This window comes from Hyperoodon ampullatus, assembly GCF_949752795.1.
Source record: "Hyperoodon ampullatus genome assembly, chromosome: 8".
Classification (NCBI taxonomy): domain Eukaryota; kingdom Metazoa; phylum Chordata; class Mammalia; order Artiodactyla; family Ziphiidae; genus Hyperoodon; species Hyperoodon ampullatus.
In genome coordinates this window covers 114,621,962-114,639,953 of record NC_136921.1, presented here as the reverse complement: position 1 = coordinate 114,639,953, position 17,992 = coordinate 114,621,962, and the positions used below count along the sequence as shown (strand labels likewise).

Genomic DNA, 17,992 nt, shown 5'->3' with positions numbered 1-17,992 from the left:
GTGAAATGAGCCAGAAGGAAAAGGACAAATAATGAATGATTCCACTCATATGAAATATCTAGAATTGGCATTATTCATAGAGACAGAAAGTAGATTAGAGGTTACCTGTGGCCAGGTATGCAGGCAATGGGGGTTTATTGCTACATGGGTACAGTTTCTTTTGGGGTAATGAAAATGTTTTGAATTAGTGGTGATGGTCACACAACATTATAAATGTAATACACTTATATATGGTAAAATGGCAAATTTTGCTATGGACTGAATTATGCTATGGTCCCCTGAAAATTTGTATATTGAAGCTGTAACCCCCAATGTGATGGTATCTTGGAAATGGTGTTGGGAAAATTAATAGTCTTGTTCAGGCTTCAGAGACAACAACGGGCCTTTGACTAAACAAAGACCCTGAAAGAAGCTCCATACCGAACTGTTGGACTATGTGCAGGTTAGCTGAAACGGTGAAAGTAGGTCTTGAGAACCAACAGATAAAAAAGGGAGTAAGTCACGAAGCTTCCTGGACCTTGGGAATCTGGCCAGTTCCCGGGGATCAGCGAACATTATGAAACTTATGACTAAAGTATCAAAGCATTTATGATAATAGCCAGAACTGCGTATTTGCATGTAAGCTGATGACTACCGGCTTGCGGCTTGGTGTGAAAAGCAGGACTCCTCTGAGCGGCACTCTGAAGTTTCACCCGTTGGATGGATGCACCGACCGGGACCTTCCCAATTGGGACTCCAGATTGCTGTTCCAGGGATTTCCCAGCTTTGCTTGGATCTGGATGTAGGTGTTTCCCCAGTTGGTGATGTATGCGCTTTTATCTCTTTCTCTATATATATTGCTTGTTCTGCCAACGTGGTGATGCAAATTCTCCCAGGTTGGTGATGTTGCTTGTTTTTCCCAATTTGGTAATGTATGTACATTTCTCTCTCTATATATATATTACTGGTCCTTACACTGTAACTTACTACTAATATATTTCCTTATTTCTTGCTTATTGATGTGTGGAGTGGCTATTTTGCCAGTGAATCCTCTGAAACTGAAGTTGGAAGCACGTCTTTCAGCAAAACAAATGGGGCGTTTGGGAGGTTCAGATCATGCAATGATGGTGGGACCCTCAAGGTGGGAAGAGACCAGAAAGCTTAGTTCCCGCCCTCCCTTTGTGCCATGTGAGGACACAGTGGGAAGGCAACTGTCTGCAAGCCAAGAAGAGAGCCCTCACCAGGAACCGATTCTGTTAGCACCTTGATCTTGGATTTCCCAGCCTCCAGAACTATGAGGAATACATGTCTGGTGTTTAAGCCTTCCAGCCTAAGCCTGTGGGGTTTCGTTATAGCAGCCTGAGCTAAGACTTTTGTGTTTATATATATTTTACCACAATTAAAAAAGAAGGAAAAAAAACTCAACTGTATTCCTAAATACAAGCAGCAAAGAGAAAAGTTAAATAAAAAAACATACCATTTACAATGAAATAAAAACATAAAAATCACCTAGGATTAACCTAAAACTATGACACATTGGCAGGCGGCAGGAACCCCAGCACTCAGTGGTCTTCAGACACTGCACATGCACTCTGCAGCCTGCTTCTCCTAATATGTGCACAGGTCATGTTTCCCAAAAATCTGTCTTAAACCCTGTCTCACTTGCCTCAGTTTTTACATGGGGGGTAATAATGGACTTGGATGAAAAAGCTAATAGTCATGTCTGAGGACTGACAATATGAGTGATTTTTATCTTCTCTTTCGTGTTTTTCTGTACTCCCCAAACTGACTAACATCAGAATACATTTTTCATAATCAGAGAAAAATGACATTGGTTGTTAAACATGTGTAACACATTTAACTTTTCTTTCCTCTGAACTCCCCCTTGGTCCCTATTCAGGCCTGCATGAATTCGGGGAGGAGCATCCAGGCTCCCCATCACCTGCCCTGCATCACATGTCTCCACCCACACCCTCTCTTCCTGCCCTCCCACCCTTGTCCCTGCTGTCATTCCCCTGAGGCCTCCTTCCCTCCGGTGCCCTGCCCTTTCCTGAACCACCTCAGTACAGGATTTCTGCTCTCTAAATCCCTCCCTTACTGCAGGAGGGCGCAGTGTCTCTCCATCCACCCTCCTCCACTGTGTCCCATAGAAGCCCTCAGCCGGGTTCAGGTGGGCACACAGGAAGGATTTGGAGCAGCAGCTTGGCTCTGACTGCTGGTCACTGCTGTGAGGCACTGTGCAAGTCCTCAACTCTCTTTTTTTTTTTTTTGCGGTACGCGGGCCTCTCACTGTTGTGGCCTCTCTCGTTGCGGAGCACAGGCTCCGGATGCACAGGCTCAGCGGCCATGGCTCACGGGCCCAGCCGCTCCGCGGCATGTGGGATCCTCCCGGACCGGGGCACGAACCCGTGTCCCCTGCATCGGCAGGCGGACTCTCAACCACTGCGCCACCAGGGAAGCCCAAGTCCTCAACTCTTGAAACCTCACTTTTCGCACCTACAAAATGCAGAAATTAGTATCGATGTCATAATGTTGCAGGAAAGAAAGTGGGGCGCGAGAGGATGGTCACGTGCCAGGTCTCAGGCAAGTCCCTGGGACGGCCACTGAGTGTGGGTTCTTGGCTTCATGCAGGAAAGAATTCAAAAGCGAGCCATAGTAAAGTGAAAGAAGGTTTATTCAGGAAGAAACACACTCCACAGACAGAGTGTGTGCCATCTCAGAAGGCGAGAGGCACCAGGGTACGGGGTTGTCAGCTTTTATAGGGCTGCGTAATTTCATAGGCTAATAAGTGGGAGGATTTTTCCAACTATTTGGGGGAAGGGGTGGGGATTTCCAGAAATTGGGCCACCGTCCACTTTTTGGTCTTTTATGATCTGCCTGGGAACTTTCATGGCACCTGTGGATGTGTCGTTTACGATGCTCATGTATTACGATGAGTGTATACTGAGACTCAAGGTCTAGTGGAAGTCAGTCGTCCACCATCTTGGACCTAGTTGGTTCTAACCAGTTTTATGTCATGTCCTCAACGGCTGTCATTCTTTTAAAGGCTGTGCCCTGCCCCCTTCCTATCTCATTAAGGATGTGATGACAATAAAACAAAGCAATCTGTGTAACTAGTGAGTATAGTATACCTAGTCTACATTAAACACTCAATAATTCTAAAGCAACTTGAATCAAACACAGATTTTAGATCAGATGAACCCAGGTTCAAGGCCCTGCACAGCTGTTTGTTAGTCATCTATCCCAAAGGTGGTTTCTTAACTTTTTTTTTTTTTGCGGTACGCGGGCCTCTCACTGTTGTGGCCTCTCCCGTTGCGGAGCACAGGCTCCGGACGCGCAGGCTCAGCGGCCATGGCTCACGGGCCCAGCCGCTCCACGGCATGTGGGATCTTCCCGGACCGGGGCACGAACCCGTGTCCCCTGCATCGGCAGGCGGACTCTCAACTCCTGCGTCACCAGGGAAGCCCGGTTTCTTAACTTCTTAAATCTCAATTTCCTCACTGAAAAGTGGGTATGATAGGGCATTGACTGTTGTGTGGTGCACCAGGCTCTGTGCTGAGCATTCCCATTCTAGGGAGCACACAGCCAAGGAGGACTTGGACACATCACAGGCTTGGCTGCACACTAGAAACACCTGGGCAGGTTTAAAAATCCTGATGCTAGCTCTGCCCTGCCCTGGGGATTCTGAGCAGAGGGCCTGAGGTGTGGCCCCCAAGAAGTACACATCAATGACCTGCTCCCAGAGAATTCTCTCACACTTAATTTGTTGTTGAACATTTTCCTCAGTGACTGTTTGACGTACTGAAGACATAGAGGTGGGGTGGTCTCCAGTCTTGAGACGGGGTATCCCAATTCCCACACACTTTATGTCAGCTCAAAAGGAGTCTGATGGGTGGGGCGGCTCCAGTCTTATCTGTTTACAACTGATAACAAGAAAGAGGACCTTCCCCGGACAGGGCGGGGGATGGGGGAGGGGGTTGGTCTGCCTGCCCGCCACAGGGCCTCCAGCTGCTCCCCGGCAACCCCTTCCAGCAGGGTCTTATTAACTAAGCAAACCTGCGCTCCTCCTGGTGAAATGCAAAACTCTTTGTAAGACCTTTAAGTAAATGAGAGCAAGTGTCAGAGTGTTTTCTCACCCCTAAGCCTTCAGCCCATTCCCTCCTCAGAGCTGACTTCAGATCTTAAGCAAACAGCCAGAGATGGGACATTCCTCCTATTTCTAGCCTCAATCCAGAGCTGACTTCAGATCTTAAGCAAACAGCCAGAGATGGGACATTCCTCCTATTTCTAGCCTCAATCCTGTCTTGCTGGCAAGACATTTCCCTTCCTTTTTCTACAGTTTCCATTTATAAGATGCATATTTTCAAAACCTTATTTGATGTAGGAAAAATCATGATGTCTGAGATTTGCCTTAAAAAACACCAAGAAAAGAAAAGTGTGGAGGAAAATAAATGCGTTAAGATTGGCAAAGGTTGATTGTTGAACCCAGTGTTATTGAATCATCATCCTAGCTTTTGTGTATATTTGAAAATACAAAATTTAATAAAAGAAACTGTAGACTTTACAAACTACTTATAAAACTTTAAATATTGTCAGAAAGGTTTGAATTCAATATCATCTTATAAACTGAACAATTTTAAAACTTTTTATTCAAAGAAATATAATCCTTAGCTTATCCATGGTTTTTAGTGTACAACCCATGTTGCTCATAAAGAAATTTCTATTGATTTAAAGTCATATATATACTTATTTTCATATGTAACTAAATTATGGTTTTAGATTTAATAACCATTAAGTCTAAAAGTATATTTGTCATGACTCCCATTACAGATGTTTCACGAAGAAACTCGTGTCTCCTGAGTTTTGCCCACTCAGATCTGCAGGTCCTGGTCCTGGCAGCTCACAGACCCAGCTTTTGGGAGGCTTCATGGTGACCAGGCTCACCAATTCCCTACTAGTTTATTTAACGGCATCTCTTTAATTAATCTCCCATTTAAAGGTTTAAAACATTAAATCAGTATCAAAGACTTTCATCTTTGGAGGAAGCATGCTATTTTTAGAAAGCAGTTTTTATGCAAAAATCAAAGAACAATTTGATCCAGAGTCGCAAGGTGTCCTCTGCAGTGTGATAAAAGGGCCCAGTCCTTATTTTGGCAATTAGAAAAACTGAAAATTAGCAAGACCCAGAAGAGGCCCCCAAACCACCCCCCTCTTGGATACAGAGCAGGCCCCTCATCAGACACTAGCAGGTGGCAGTTACCCCTGGGCTCAGTGGTCTTCAGATACCCGGCACCCTGCAGCCTTCTTATAAAATCTGTGCATTTCATGTTTTTCAAAGATCTAAACGCCAAAAGCTTTGGACTTAAACTCTAAGCCTCACCGAAACATAAGAGTGCCTCCCCCGAGGGGTGCTGTATTAAGTGGGTAATGAATATGATACATTCACCACTATGCTAGGCACAGAGAAAAGGCCCAGTTTGTGAAAATACTGATGCATCCTCAGAAAGGAGGTATGAAATGACTCCCCTTATATTCATACTCCCCACTCAAGGCTTTTGGAACTCAAGCCTGCTGGTTCTGAGGCAGGAGATAGATGGGCCCCAGGCTGAACAGCTGAAGTTTCTTCCCTGTGGACAGAAACTCCAGAACAGCAGGAGTGAGAGAGGAGGCTGGGCCCCGCCCAGATAGGAGCTAAAAGACCACAGATTCCTCATTCTCATTCTCGGTCAAGGAGACCTTCCCGACTATACATGTGCAGAAAGGCTCCTTGGGTCAAAAAGTGAGGGGACGCCGCCCCACAGTAAGTGATGTCAACCTTCCCACAGGCCTCTTCGCTAGAATCCACCTTGGCTAAGAGATGTGCACACAGGGGAGGACCCTGAGATGTACCAAATACAGACTCAGAATCAGGCAAAGCAAGACGACTGGCCAAAGGAAACCCTGCAGAAACGCCCCATAAAAGTGATTCAAACTACCGTGAGGGCGTGACTCTCCTCTGAGCCCGCCCGTGTGTCTATCCACACATACCCTTTTTCCTCCTAATAAACACTTTACTTGTTTCACTACTTTCCATCTCTATGTGGAAGTTCATTTCCACACAGCTGACAGGCCAGGGCCTTGTCACTGGCCACTGGTGGTGGTGGTCTAGTGGCTAGGATTCAGCATGCTCACTGCCGAGGCCTGGCTTCAATCTCTGACCGAACCGAAACCCTGCTTTAAGCTGCTGCAGGCAGAGGCCACCTGAGACAAATTCTGTCCCACACAACAGGTCCCTTCTCTATTTGGGCCCCTCACCATCTCCCAGTACAAGGAGCGTGCAATATAAAATCTCTATTTTCCTATGAAAACTTTTTTGTTCACGTTGAGGTTTTAATTTTTTGTTGTTTTCAGGGAGGGAAAGGCTTGCTGCTTTGGTCACCGATGTTTTACATTAGGGGTTGACCACTCCTGCTGCTATCAGTACAGTAAACACTGTTGGGGAGAGAATCCGGCTGTGTCTCCACCCCACCCTGCCCCCACCCCCAGCGGGGTCTCATTGAGGGGATGATCCCTGAGGCTCAGTTTTGGGCCCAGCCTGTCACAGCCTGCCTTTGCCTAAGCGAGTTGCACAGCAGAACTCAGAGACCTCATTGCTGTTTCTCACTGCTGTTTCTCGTGGCCTGGGTAGAGAGTAGGAAATACCTGTGTCTTCTGTACTTATCCATCTTAGCTCCTGATGCAGCTCTTCCAGGACCTGCAGTAAAGACACCTTCAAATACAAAAACTGTCAGACTCAACTTCCTTGGAGATCCTCAATGTATCCATGAGAGAAGGAGACTTTTGTACCAGACGTGTCAGTAGGAAAATGACCCGGAGCCACTCTGTTAGGTAAGAACGGAGATCATCTAGATCTTAGAGCCAAGAGGGGTGTTGAAGAGCCTGAATAAATTGCAATGCATGCATGATGTTCCTTCTCTTAAAGGGACACATACACTCTTGGTCTCAACATCTTTCAACATTAATCAAGATCTACAAGTTACAAAATGACTGCATAATATTTATTGTACCTTAAAAATATACCTACACATTATATACTTATATATTTGTATACGAATGCATTACGTCTTATACATATGTAAATTTCTGCTCATACTTTTTTATATTTTACACTTCGATAACTTTCTTTAAATATTCTAGGCTTCTGTTTATGATCAGTTTGGCATTACAGATCATCCACGTGGGAAACAGTAAGAACCATTTTGTTTATTGTCTCAGTTTTTGTTGCATATTTGTTTCCCAATCATTATCAGTCTCATATTTTCAATTCACTTTTTAAGGCTATCAAAGAGAGAAATATAAAGGTAGTAGAGAAGAAATCAACAGTGCTACAGCTCAGAAGCTCCAGCAGAAAACACTCGATTGGACCTTGAATAATTTTAGGGAGGAGAACGACAGCGCGGAGGGCTGGAGGCCGCAGGGTTCATTGCCTTACTCGCGGACTCTCCGAGAGCGTAAGTCGCGATGCTGTCCACAAAGGTCATCTCGGTCAGTGAACTCTGAGTTTATAAAACATTTTACCATGTTCAAAATAATGATACCTTATAAAGTAAAAAATATTTCCTAGTGAGGTGCTCTTTTACTCTGAAAAATGTTTTACTATTTTATTGGTAAAACGTTGCGCTCGCTTTTAAACGGGTAGTTTTCTGCGGGGTCCGGAGCACTGTGATTTAAATGTATTTAAAGCAACTATCCCAACCCAGGATAATAGCGGACCTTTGTTAGTCTTATTGCAGACTCTCAGGCTCCAGACCCCTGGTCCCCAGGGGGTCCGCACTGGAGGTGGGGGGTGGATGGGCAGTGGTGGAATTTAAAAAAAAAATTTTTTTTTTGCCGTCTTCACACCCGTGGGTGGTCCCCGCCCGCCCGAGAGGCCTGTCTTTAATCACCACCTCGGGAAGTCACAGCCTAACTTTAACATGTGAAAGGAAGAAAGAAAGAACACCCTACTTGTAGGGGGCAGGGTTTCCCATCTGTCTTAGGGCTCCGGCTCCTTCCTGACCCGCCGGCACCCCAGGTAGTTCGTGTTTCAATCTTTAAGTTAACAAGCAGGGTTTACCTGAGCAAACACTCTTAGCAGGGAGCCAATTTTATTGCCTCCCGGCGGCGATCTTGCTCGGCCCTCCTCGGGCTTCTCAGATGCAGAGGGCCGCGCGCGGAGCTGACGCCCAGGCCTCCCCCACAGGTGCGCCCCCGCGGCCGCGCTGCTGCCGGAACGGCGGCACCTGCGTACTGGGCAGCTTCTGCGTGTGCCCGGCTCACTTCACCGGCCGCTACTGCGAGCACGACCAGAGGAACAGGTAGGCGGAGGGTTGAGCAAGCTGCGGGCGGGGCGGGGCGGAGGGGGCGGAGGGGGCGCAGGGCGCGCGCGGGGCGGGGGGCGCGCGGGGGGCGCGGCGCTCGGGGGGCGGGGCGCGCCCGCCGGCCGCGCTGACGCCGAGCCTGCGCCTCCGCAGCGAATGCGGCGCGCTGGGACACGGAGCCTGGACCTTCCGGGGCTGCCGCCTCTGCAGGTGTGTCTTTGCGGCCCTGCACTGCCTCCCGCTCCAGACACCCGGCCGCTGTGGTAAGAAGACCCGCGTACTGTGCGTACAACCCACACACGGGGGCAGCTGCTCCTTCCTACCCAGCGATCCATAGCGATCTCCCTGTGCCAGACGATCCAGGCATGGGCAACCTGGGTCGATTCATGACTCGGGAAAGTCGTCGTGAATCACGCAGTGTATTATCATTACTGTCATTTAAAATTTTATTCCTAAGCGTCCCATATCCCGATTGCCGAGTGTATACGTGATGTCCAAACAGTGTCCTTAAGCGTCCTTTACAGAGAGCAGAATTCGGGGAGCGCGCAAGCTGGTAAGCAGAGCCGCGCCTGGCAGACAGGTATTTCTCTACACTAAGCCAGCGCCACCTTCTCACTTGTGAAATGCAGCGGGCACGCCGGAGCAGGACGGGAGCAGACCTGCATGGCCTTCAAGGCCAACCCGTCAGTGCTCCCAGGGAAGCAAGGCGCCTGGTAACCACAGCTCAGACCTGCCACATAAAAGCCAGTGGGGTGTGGAGAACACGCAGGGTGAACATGCGTTTATGAAGATTCTGAGCAGTTCCCAACTCAGTGCAAATGTTTTGCTTGTAAAACTAAGTAAGGAATGCGAACTTCCGAGGTCAGAAAACAAACAAGATGCTCTGCTAATAAGCCATCGTCTTGGGCAGGGACCAGGGACACAAGTAAAGAAGGCACTGCATTTCCATCGCCCTCTGGCCTTTTCAGTAAGCTCTGGCTGGGACAGCAGTGAGGGGCTCAGTTAATGCAGGCACAGCCCTTCAGCCCTCTTTGTAGCCCTGGGTGTGCTCCATGTGAAGCCCTTAGGCCCACTCTCCTGTTCCTCCCTGCACTACAGTCAACCCTGGGCAAATCCCACTATCTAAGGGCACGCGTAGTGGTAGCACAAACCTTTATCCCCGCTTCACACCCCCTTGTCCACTGTCAGGACTGCAGTAGAGAGGCAGCAGTCTTGGCGGCGGAGCCCTCTTGGTGGGGTTCCCTGGGTGGGGCCCCTAGTGGAGGAACACACTTAATGAATGCTCAGCCTCCCTCCTCTGCGACCTGGATTAGCAGTCTAGTGACACTCTTAGTGAAGGTGCAGCCCTTAAACCCCACGGCTGCTCCCCCTTCTCAGCCAGCTCCGCCTGGCACACGCAGTGTCTGTGGGGGGGAGTGTGATTATAGTACAATATCCTTTCCCTCCTTCCCTCTCCTACTGGGCTCTCTGTTTGCTGGGCCTGTGCCCCTGATTCACTAGCTGCTCTTTCAGCGCCCCAGAGAATGGAGGACAAAATTATGGAATAAGCATCAGAATTGCAGATGGCGCCTATGTAGTCCTACAGGTGAAGTCATTTCCCACTTGTCATCGGTGCTCCCAGCAGTGATGTGGGGAAAGGGCTAGCTGTGATCATTTCCAATCTTCTAAGCAAGGCCAGCTTGGGTTCAGAAGCAACAGAGCAGGAACTGGGTCCTAGGATGTCTGCTCACATCCTGGAAAACATCCAAGACTGGGACTGCTGTCTGCCAAGGACAGTGACAGCGACTCTGAAAATGTGGCTTCTGCTCATCAAAGTTGAACAAAATAGTGCAGTCATCTTTCAGAGTAATTTGTCAGGTGCAGAAAGGGCAGTTACCTTTTGTACTCTTTGACCCATTGATTCTGCTTCAGGGCAGGTGACAGTGGTGGTGGCTGTGCTGACAGTGGTTATGATGACATGAGGATGACTATGATAATGATAGCAGCTGCGCTGATAGATGGTTATGATGATGTGAGAATGGCAATCATCATGATGATAACTGTCTTTATTAGCTCTCAGTATATTTCAGGGACTTTATACACTTAATCCCATTCAATTCTCATATCAAGCCTATGAAATAGGTATTATCCCTTTTATATTTGAGGAAACTGAAGCTTAGAGTGGTTAACTCCTATAGTTTGTTTTTTTTTTCCTTAAGAGATAATCACAGAGGTTAGTTGTTCATTTAGAAACAATATGGTATTTTACAATAACATTTAAATTATTTTAAAATATAAATTAACATACCATGGCATATTGATATAAACATTGACATAATGATAATTAACATGTAATTAATATTAATCTGTGAATAAAATTGCTACCATTCACAGAGTACATAAGCACATCCCTAAACTATGTCAAACACCTTTTTAAAAAATTGAGATATAATTGCCGTATAACGTTATATTAGTTTCAGGTATACAACACAGTGATTTGATATTTGTATACATTGAGAACTGATACTCACAGCAAATCTAGTTAACCTCCATCACCACACATAGTAATAATTTTTTTTCTTGTGATGAGAACTTTTAAGGTCTACTCTCTTAGTAACTTTCAAATATGCAATACAGTGTTATTAACTATAGTCACCATGTCGTACATTACATCCCCATGACTCATTTATTTTATAACTGAAGGTTTGTACCTTTTGACTCACTTCACCCATTCGCTCCCCCCCAACACACCTTTGGCAATCACCAATCTGAGTTTGGTGTCTTTCTTTTCTTTTCTTTTCTTTCTTTCTTTCTTTTTTTTTTTTTTTAGCTTTTACAAGAAAGTGAAATCAGAGGTATTTGTCTTTTTTGTCTGACTTATTTTGCTTAGCATAATGCCTTCAAGGTCCATCTATGTTGTTGCAAATGGCAAGATTTCCTTTTTTTAATGGCTGAGTAATATTCTGTTTTACATACATATATGATATAACTCACATTTTCTTTATCTATTCATTCATCAATGGACACTATGGTGCTTCCATGTCTTTTGCTCCATAGCTATTGTAAATAATGTGCAATGAACACAGCGATGCAGATATCTTCTAAAGTTAGTGTTTTCATTTCCTTTGCACAGATACCCAGAAAAGGAATTGCTGGATCATATGGTAGTTGTATTTTTAATTTTCTGAGGAACTTCCATACTGTTTTCCATAGTGGCTGCACAAATTTACATTCCCACCAAAAGTGCACAAGCGTTCGGGGTCTGATTCTTAACCACTTTACCATTCCAGACTCTTCCTATAATTATCAGTATAAATTAAAGACGATATTGTTTTGGAATGTTTCTTTTTTTTTTACACTAAAATTTTATTATGGATATAACCAGAACTTTTATTGGCAAAATCACATTTTTTATTGAATTTTCCTCTGAGCCACTGAGTAGATTTGTCCTAAATATATCTTTTTTTTAATTGAGTGAAAGATTCTTTAAATTCTATAGTGCTTTACAATTTTCAGAAGTTTCACACACATGATTTCATATATTCCCATAATAACCCTTTTATTTTCCCTATGCCTGTATTGCCCCTCCCCCCTTTCTTCTCCTCTCTGGTAACCACTAGTTTGTTCTCTATATCTGTGAGTTTGCTTCTTTTTTGTTTTGTTCAATAGTTTGTTGTGTTTTTTAGATCCTCCATATAAATGATACCATACAGTATTTGTCTTTCTCTATCTGACATTTCACTAGGCATAATACCCTCCAAGTCCATTCATGTTGCTGAAATGGCAAAATTTCATTCTTTTTATGGCTAAGTGGTATTCCTGTGTGTGTGTGTGTGTGTGTGTGTTTGTATATCACATCTTCTTTATCCATTCATCTGTTGCTGGACACTTAGGTTGCTTCCATGCTTTGGCAATTGTAAATAATGCTGCTATGAACATTGGAGTGCACGTATCTTTTTGAATTAGTGTTTTGGGGTTTTTTTCGGATGTACACCCAGGAGTGGAATTTCTGGGTCATATGGTAATTCTAGTTTTAGCTTTTTGAAAAACCTCCATACTGTTTTCGACATTGGCTACACCAACTTATATTCGCACCAACAGTGTACGAAGGTTCCCCTTTCTCCACATTCTCAACATTTGTTCTTTGTGTTCTTTTTGATGATACCCATTCTGATAGTTGTGAGATGATATATCATTGTGGATTGGATTTGCGTTTCCCTGATGAATAGCGATGTTGACCAATTTTTCATGTGCCTGTTGGCCATCTGCCTTTCCTCTTTGGAAAAATGTCTACTCAGTTCTTCTGCCCATTTTTTTAAATCTGGTTTTTTGTTTTGTTTTGTTTTTATGTTGAGTTGTATGAGCTGTTTATATATGTTGGATATTAACCCCTTTTAGCTCATATCATTTGCAAATATTTTCTCCCATTCAGTAGTTGCCTTTTTGTCAGTGGTTTTCTTTTCTGTGCAAAAGCTTTTAAGTTTAATTAGGTCCCATTTGTTTATTTTTGCTTTTACTTCCTTTGCTTTAGGAGACAAATCCAAAAGAATACTGCTGTGATTTATGTCAAAGAGTGTTCTGCCTGTGTTTTCCTCTAGTAGTTTAATTGTATCCATGCTTACGATGTAGGTCTTTAATCCATTTTGAGTTTATTTTTGTGTTTGGTGTTAGGGAGTGTTCTAATTTCATTCTTTTACATGTAGCTGTCCAATTTTCCTAGCACCACTTATTGAAGAGACTGTCTTTTCTCCAATGTATAATCTTGTCTCCTTTGTCATAGATTAATTGACCATAAATGTGTTGGTTTATTTCTGGGCTTTTTAAGAATATTTTTGATAGTGTTATTTAGAATATTGAAAATCTGACCATGTTGTAAATCCAACAGCAGAATAATAGGTAAGTCAATGTTTTAACTCCTTTAATGGAAGATTATAATGACTTTGAAGAGTATATGGAAGATAGAATGGAAAACTATTTACAATATATTTCTAATGTGAAAGGACACATATGGATGGGGGATCACAAATAGATAAAACATGCTACAAAATTGTGGTCCTCTGGCTCCTCCAGGGACCCAAAGGCCAAAGGATCTCCAAGGGCTCTCCCTGCTCTGATACTCTATGGGTCCAAGTTTGACAGGCTTTCTTAGTCCCAACATAGTATCTTTTCAAGGGCAGGATAACCTGCCCTGTGAGGGTGCAGGGCGGGATAAAATTTATGCAAAATAATCTTGTTTGTTGGTGTGAGCTATTTTGTAATTTTTTCTGTTCCATGACCTAAAATAATGCTTTGTGCATAATAATTCTAAATAAATATTGAATGGATGACCTTTGACCTTTTAGTTCCAAATATAGTGCCAAAGAAGAAACACCATATAAGCTATTACCTACTATTATATTACATTAAAACAATCAATTTTCAGTGCTCTAAATACAATATGCTTAAGACAAGTAACTATCATTCTACCATTTTCTTCATTTACATTTGTTAATTTTGCATTTAAAGAGGCAATGTGGCATATAAAAAAAGCATGGGAAATCCCCAAAATACTTGTTCAAACCCCCCAAAACACTTGTTGTAATGTTTATGATCTTTATGAAAGGTTAAATAACTGTGCTTCAGTCTCCACAGCAGCAATATTTACCCCATTGGTTTGTTAAGATGAAAAGGCCCTATACCTGTTTCCTATTATACATAAAGTAAAATATTGTTACTTTATTATCATCACCATCAACCGTATTCACATCAATACAATGAGGTTAAAAAAATGACTTCATAATCTAGCACTTATATGCAAATTTACTGAAATGTGGTTTTTAGGTGGTGAACAATACCCACTATACCATTAATTGATGAGCACTGTTATAATTAGAGTTAAAAAAAAAATCAAGAAGAATGACAACCTTGGAGCTAGCAGCCCTTGATTCAGCCCAAGATCTCATTTTACCAAGAGGGTGATTCTTCCTACACATAGCCCAAAGAATTAAGTACTTCTTTAGTATCAAGAACCATTATGTTCTAAAATTTAGAGTCTAAATAATGACACAGTGAAGTAGCAAATTCGAATGTCTTCAGAGATAAACAGGTCATGTAAATGTCAGATTGGGGTCAGGTCAAGCCTCACCTTCAAACCCAGTTTTTAAAAAATACAGTTATGGCGCAAAGCAGTCAGCCAACCAACCAACAAGCAAACGAACAGAGCCAGCCTGTGGGCCTGTTGGAAGGATGGCCCTCCTAGGTCCTGGCCCCAGCTGGCTCTCAGCAGTTGGGTGTGCTGCCCAGGAGAGAGCAGGCCCTTTGTCAGATCCCTCTGGGACATTCTCCCATGATAGGTGCCGTTTCAGTGGGGGAGCTTCTCTGGGTGTCATCACAGAGACGAAACCATCTGGCTTTCCAGGGGCATTCAGGGGTATCTTCAAATTGGAAAGTTTGGGGAATGCTGGCTCTGGACCTCATATCGAAACAAGATATTATCCTCATCCAGGTGGTCTCCATTTAAATCCCCACTCAGTGGTGGTGACACAGTGACACAGGCTGAGCATTCACAAATTTGATTTCATTTATTTCTTCCTTTACATACATGCCTAAGACTAACATAATGATAAAAATCTTTGGTATATCTGCGTGAGTCTAAAAAGAGACCTTTTGATAAGTGTGTAATTAAAATCCCAGGTTATAGTAAATCATCCATCGGTAGCAGAGTTTCCTTTTTAGTATGACATAAAATAATGACAGACCATAGAACCATTGATTTCATAGATTCTAATAAACAGTAAATATTAATAAAGTTTATTTTAATTTTTTCCTATCAGTATATAGTGGAAGTTCTAATATTTTCTCGCTAAGCTCAATGGGTGACCTTGGGACCCCTGGGAAGGACACTGCATGGTGCTCACAGCCCCAGTTTGGGGACCCCTGTTTGAGGGACGGACTCGGTCTAACCAAATTCACAAAGCTGACTATAACAATGGCCTTTGAGTTCATATACAAGAAAAGACTGCCAACAGGGCCTGAATCCTTCTCTCTGTGGACAGCCTGTTCCCTTCCACCAGGGGAAAATCAGTGAAGCTCAGTACAGGCTGACCCCTTCTTTACCTGTAGCTGATTCTCACGCTGGGACCACCTGTTGTATCATCAGCTTTTCTGGAACCTCCTCTGAGCCCACATGCTAAGGTTCCTGTTTTGTGGGGTTCTAGTACCCTGGAACAGCCCTCTCCCATGTGGGGTGGTGTGGGGAATGGTGCCCAGGTCTGGAGTGGGCCTGACCTCAGTCTTGTGCTGGACATGCCCACCGTAGTCACCTACCGACAGATGCAGGTCAGGTCCCTGCTGCAGTGGCTCGTCTTCATCATTACTCATTAGTTTCTGATGGTTCATGCTCACCACAGGTTTTCACGTTCAGAAGGCACTTTCTGGAGGAATCCTAGAAGACAACGCTTGGCGGGTTTGTCGGGGGAAGAGAAGGCTGGCCTCTGCCAATCAGCCCTGGGGAAAAGGTCCCTTTAAGTTGGCTCTTTCCTCATCGGCATGCTTCCCTGCCCAGCTGACCCCACATCCAGCCCAGACTTGCTTGTGAGAATGCTTAGTGGAGTTGGTGCCCCAGCCTGCGGCCATGCCTGTGGGGCCTGTCAGCTTCACAGGGTAGCCACTCACCACCGGCGACTTTGGCCGAGACCCTTGCCCCGTCTCACTACCCCAGAGATTCCCACTCAACACCTTTGGGCTGGGGTCCTAGCGATATAGAAAGCCAGACGCACGGAGCCTTGGGGCTCAGAGTGAGACCTGCAGTGGAGGAGCCACATTGCCTCAGCAGGGTGGTAAGCACTCCGGGTGGGGGCATCGTCCCCCGTGCTCTGCAGCTGCGCCTTGTTGTAACTTCCTCTGTGGGGATATCCGCCGTTGCTGTAGGGATGGGTGCTTTCCTCTTCAATGAGTGGTCCCTAGTCAGAGAAATAGAGTCAGGACTAATGGGGGAAAAGTTGGACCTTCTTTGCAACAGATGGGTGCAAGCTATTTTATGTTATTTTATTTTAAATCAGATCCACTTACCTGCATTGCTAAATGACGGGTGTGGAACTCTGAACCATCACCTTGGCCGGCTCATGTGCCAGATGAGAAGGGCTCAAGGGCTGTTTCTCTGTGAGCCTTAAAAACAGCCAACTGTGGGGAGGGTGGGAGGGAGGGAGATGCATGGGGGAGGGGATGTGGGAACAGATGTATATGTATGACTGATTCACTTTGTTATAAAGCAGAAACTAATAAAAAAATAAAAAAATTAAAAAACAAAAACAACAACAAAAAAACCCAGCCAACTGATCCTCCTTCAGCTCTCCAAGTTACACAAAAATCCCTGTGTTTCCAGCCGCAGCGCGAGGAAGGTACAAGCTAAAGGGAAGCACGTCTTCCTGGAGCTGCGCCGGGCTCCCCACGTTGGGCTTCCTTCCGCGCTCCGCGCTGCCCTCCTCGTGGCCGGGAAGCCGCGGCTCAGGCTCCGCGGCTGATGCAGAGCCCGCCGGGCAAGGCCTCGAGAGGAGGCCCAGCGAGAAAAGGGCTTTACCGGAGCAGGTGCAGACATCTCTGCTTCACTCTCTTAAAGCAAGCCTGCCACAGCCTGTCTCATACACTCTCGGGATTTTTTTGCAGACCTGAAGGACTTTCTCGCCTCACACTCTAATGGACCAAGAACGCGGCTCACGGGGAATGTTCTCCTCCTCCTGCCCTGCCTCCTGATGAAATCCGTCCTCAGCGAAGGGGGAGGCCGCTGACGGGAGCGCAGTTCCACCCGGGGGAACCTGAACCGCGCCTGGCCTCCCAGCGTGGCCGAGCGAGGCGGCGCTGCTGCGTGGGGAAGCCCGGCTTGCTTGTCCTCTTGTATTGTCTACGTTGTAGGTAATAGATTGCTTTCATTTCTTATCAAGTGGAGCATTGGATGCATATCTGTATTGTTTAATAAACATTTGCATGAAAGAGCCTTTCTTGCTTTCCTGGGTATACGAGTTAGAAGCGCAGGAGTAGACGCTAGAGGCTGGGGCCCCGTCAGCCCGAATCTCTGATGATTTCAGAGTAGACCAAACATGTGGCCCCTCCCAGATAACAGCTCCCCGTTGAGCACTCCTTGAGCCCCACACAGAGCTGTGGCAACACTTCACATCTGTTATGTGTTCATTCAGTCTCCCCACTAGTTTCTAAGTCCTGGGGGGCAGGGGCGGTGCCACATGTGTGTCCCCAGCACTGCTATGCTGTGAGTCTGCCAAGAAGAAGATGCCTAAAAATGCTCCATAGACAGAGAAAGGAAGGCAAAAAGGGGGAGGGAGCCAGGGCCGGAGGCAAGCGGCTGGGCACCCCATCTCCTTTTCTCCAGCTTCCTCTACTAATGGCTCTCAGTTGTGACACCCTTTTCCGGACAATTAACACTTCTTGGGATTATCACCAACATCTCTGTAAAAAGGAGCCCTTAAAGTGGACCAAGGAGCCTGTCTTCCCGCCAATCACACAGTACTTGGGAGCCTGGTGTTTCTCAGCTGGATCTGTCAAATATATTAGTTCTCTATTGATTAAACACAGCCCTGTTTGGACAGATACCATAACTAGAAATCAGAGGAGTGAAAACAAGAAGAATATTGTGAATTATTCAGGCAAACTAATCAATAAGAATAGAATATGAGAGAGACAAGGACTCTGGGATAGACAACACA

General features: G+C 45.2%; 1 protein-coding gene across 1 annotated transcript; it reads left to right on the top strand.

The window, feature by feature from the left end:
- Positions 1-626: 626 nt before the first annotated feature.
- LOC307057552 (cryptic protein-like) lies at positions 627-17,258 on the top strand (the record flags this gene model as incomplete). Its single annotated transcript, XM_079710716.1, has 6 exons — positions 627-781; positions 7,156-7,205; positions 7,296-7,469; positions 8,201-8,315; positions 8,472-8,581; positions 16,941-17,258. The coding sequence occupies 6 exons, from the start codon at positions 627-629 to the stop codon at positions 17,060-17,062; spliced, it is 726 nt and encodes a 241-aa protein (XP_079566842.1). The 3' UTR covers positions 17,063-17,258.
- Between the last annotated feature and the right edge of the window lie 734 nt (positions 17,259-17,992).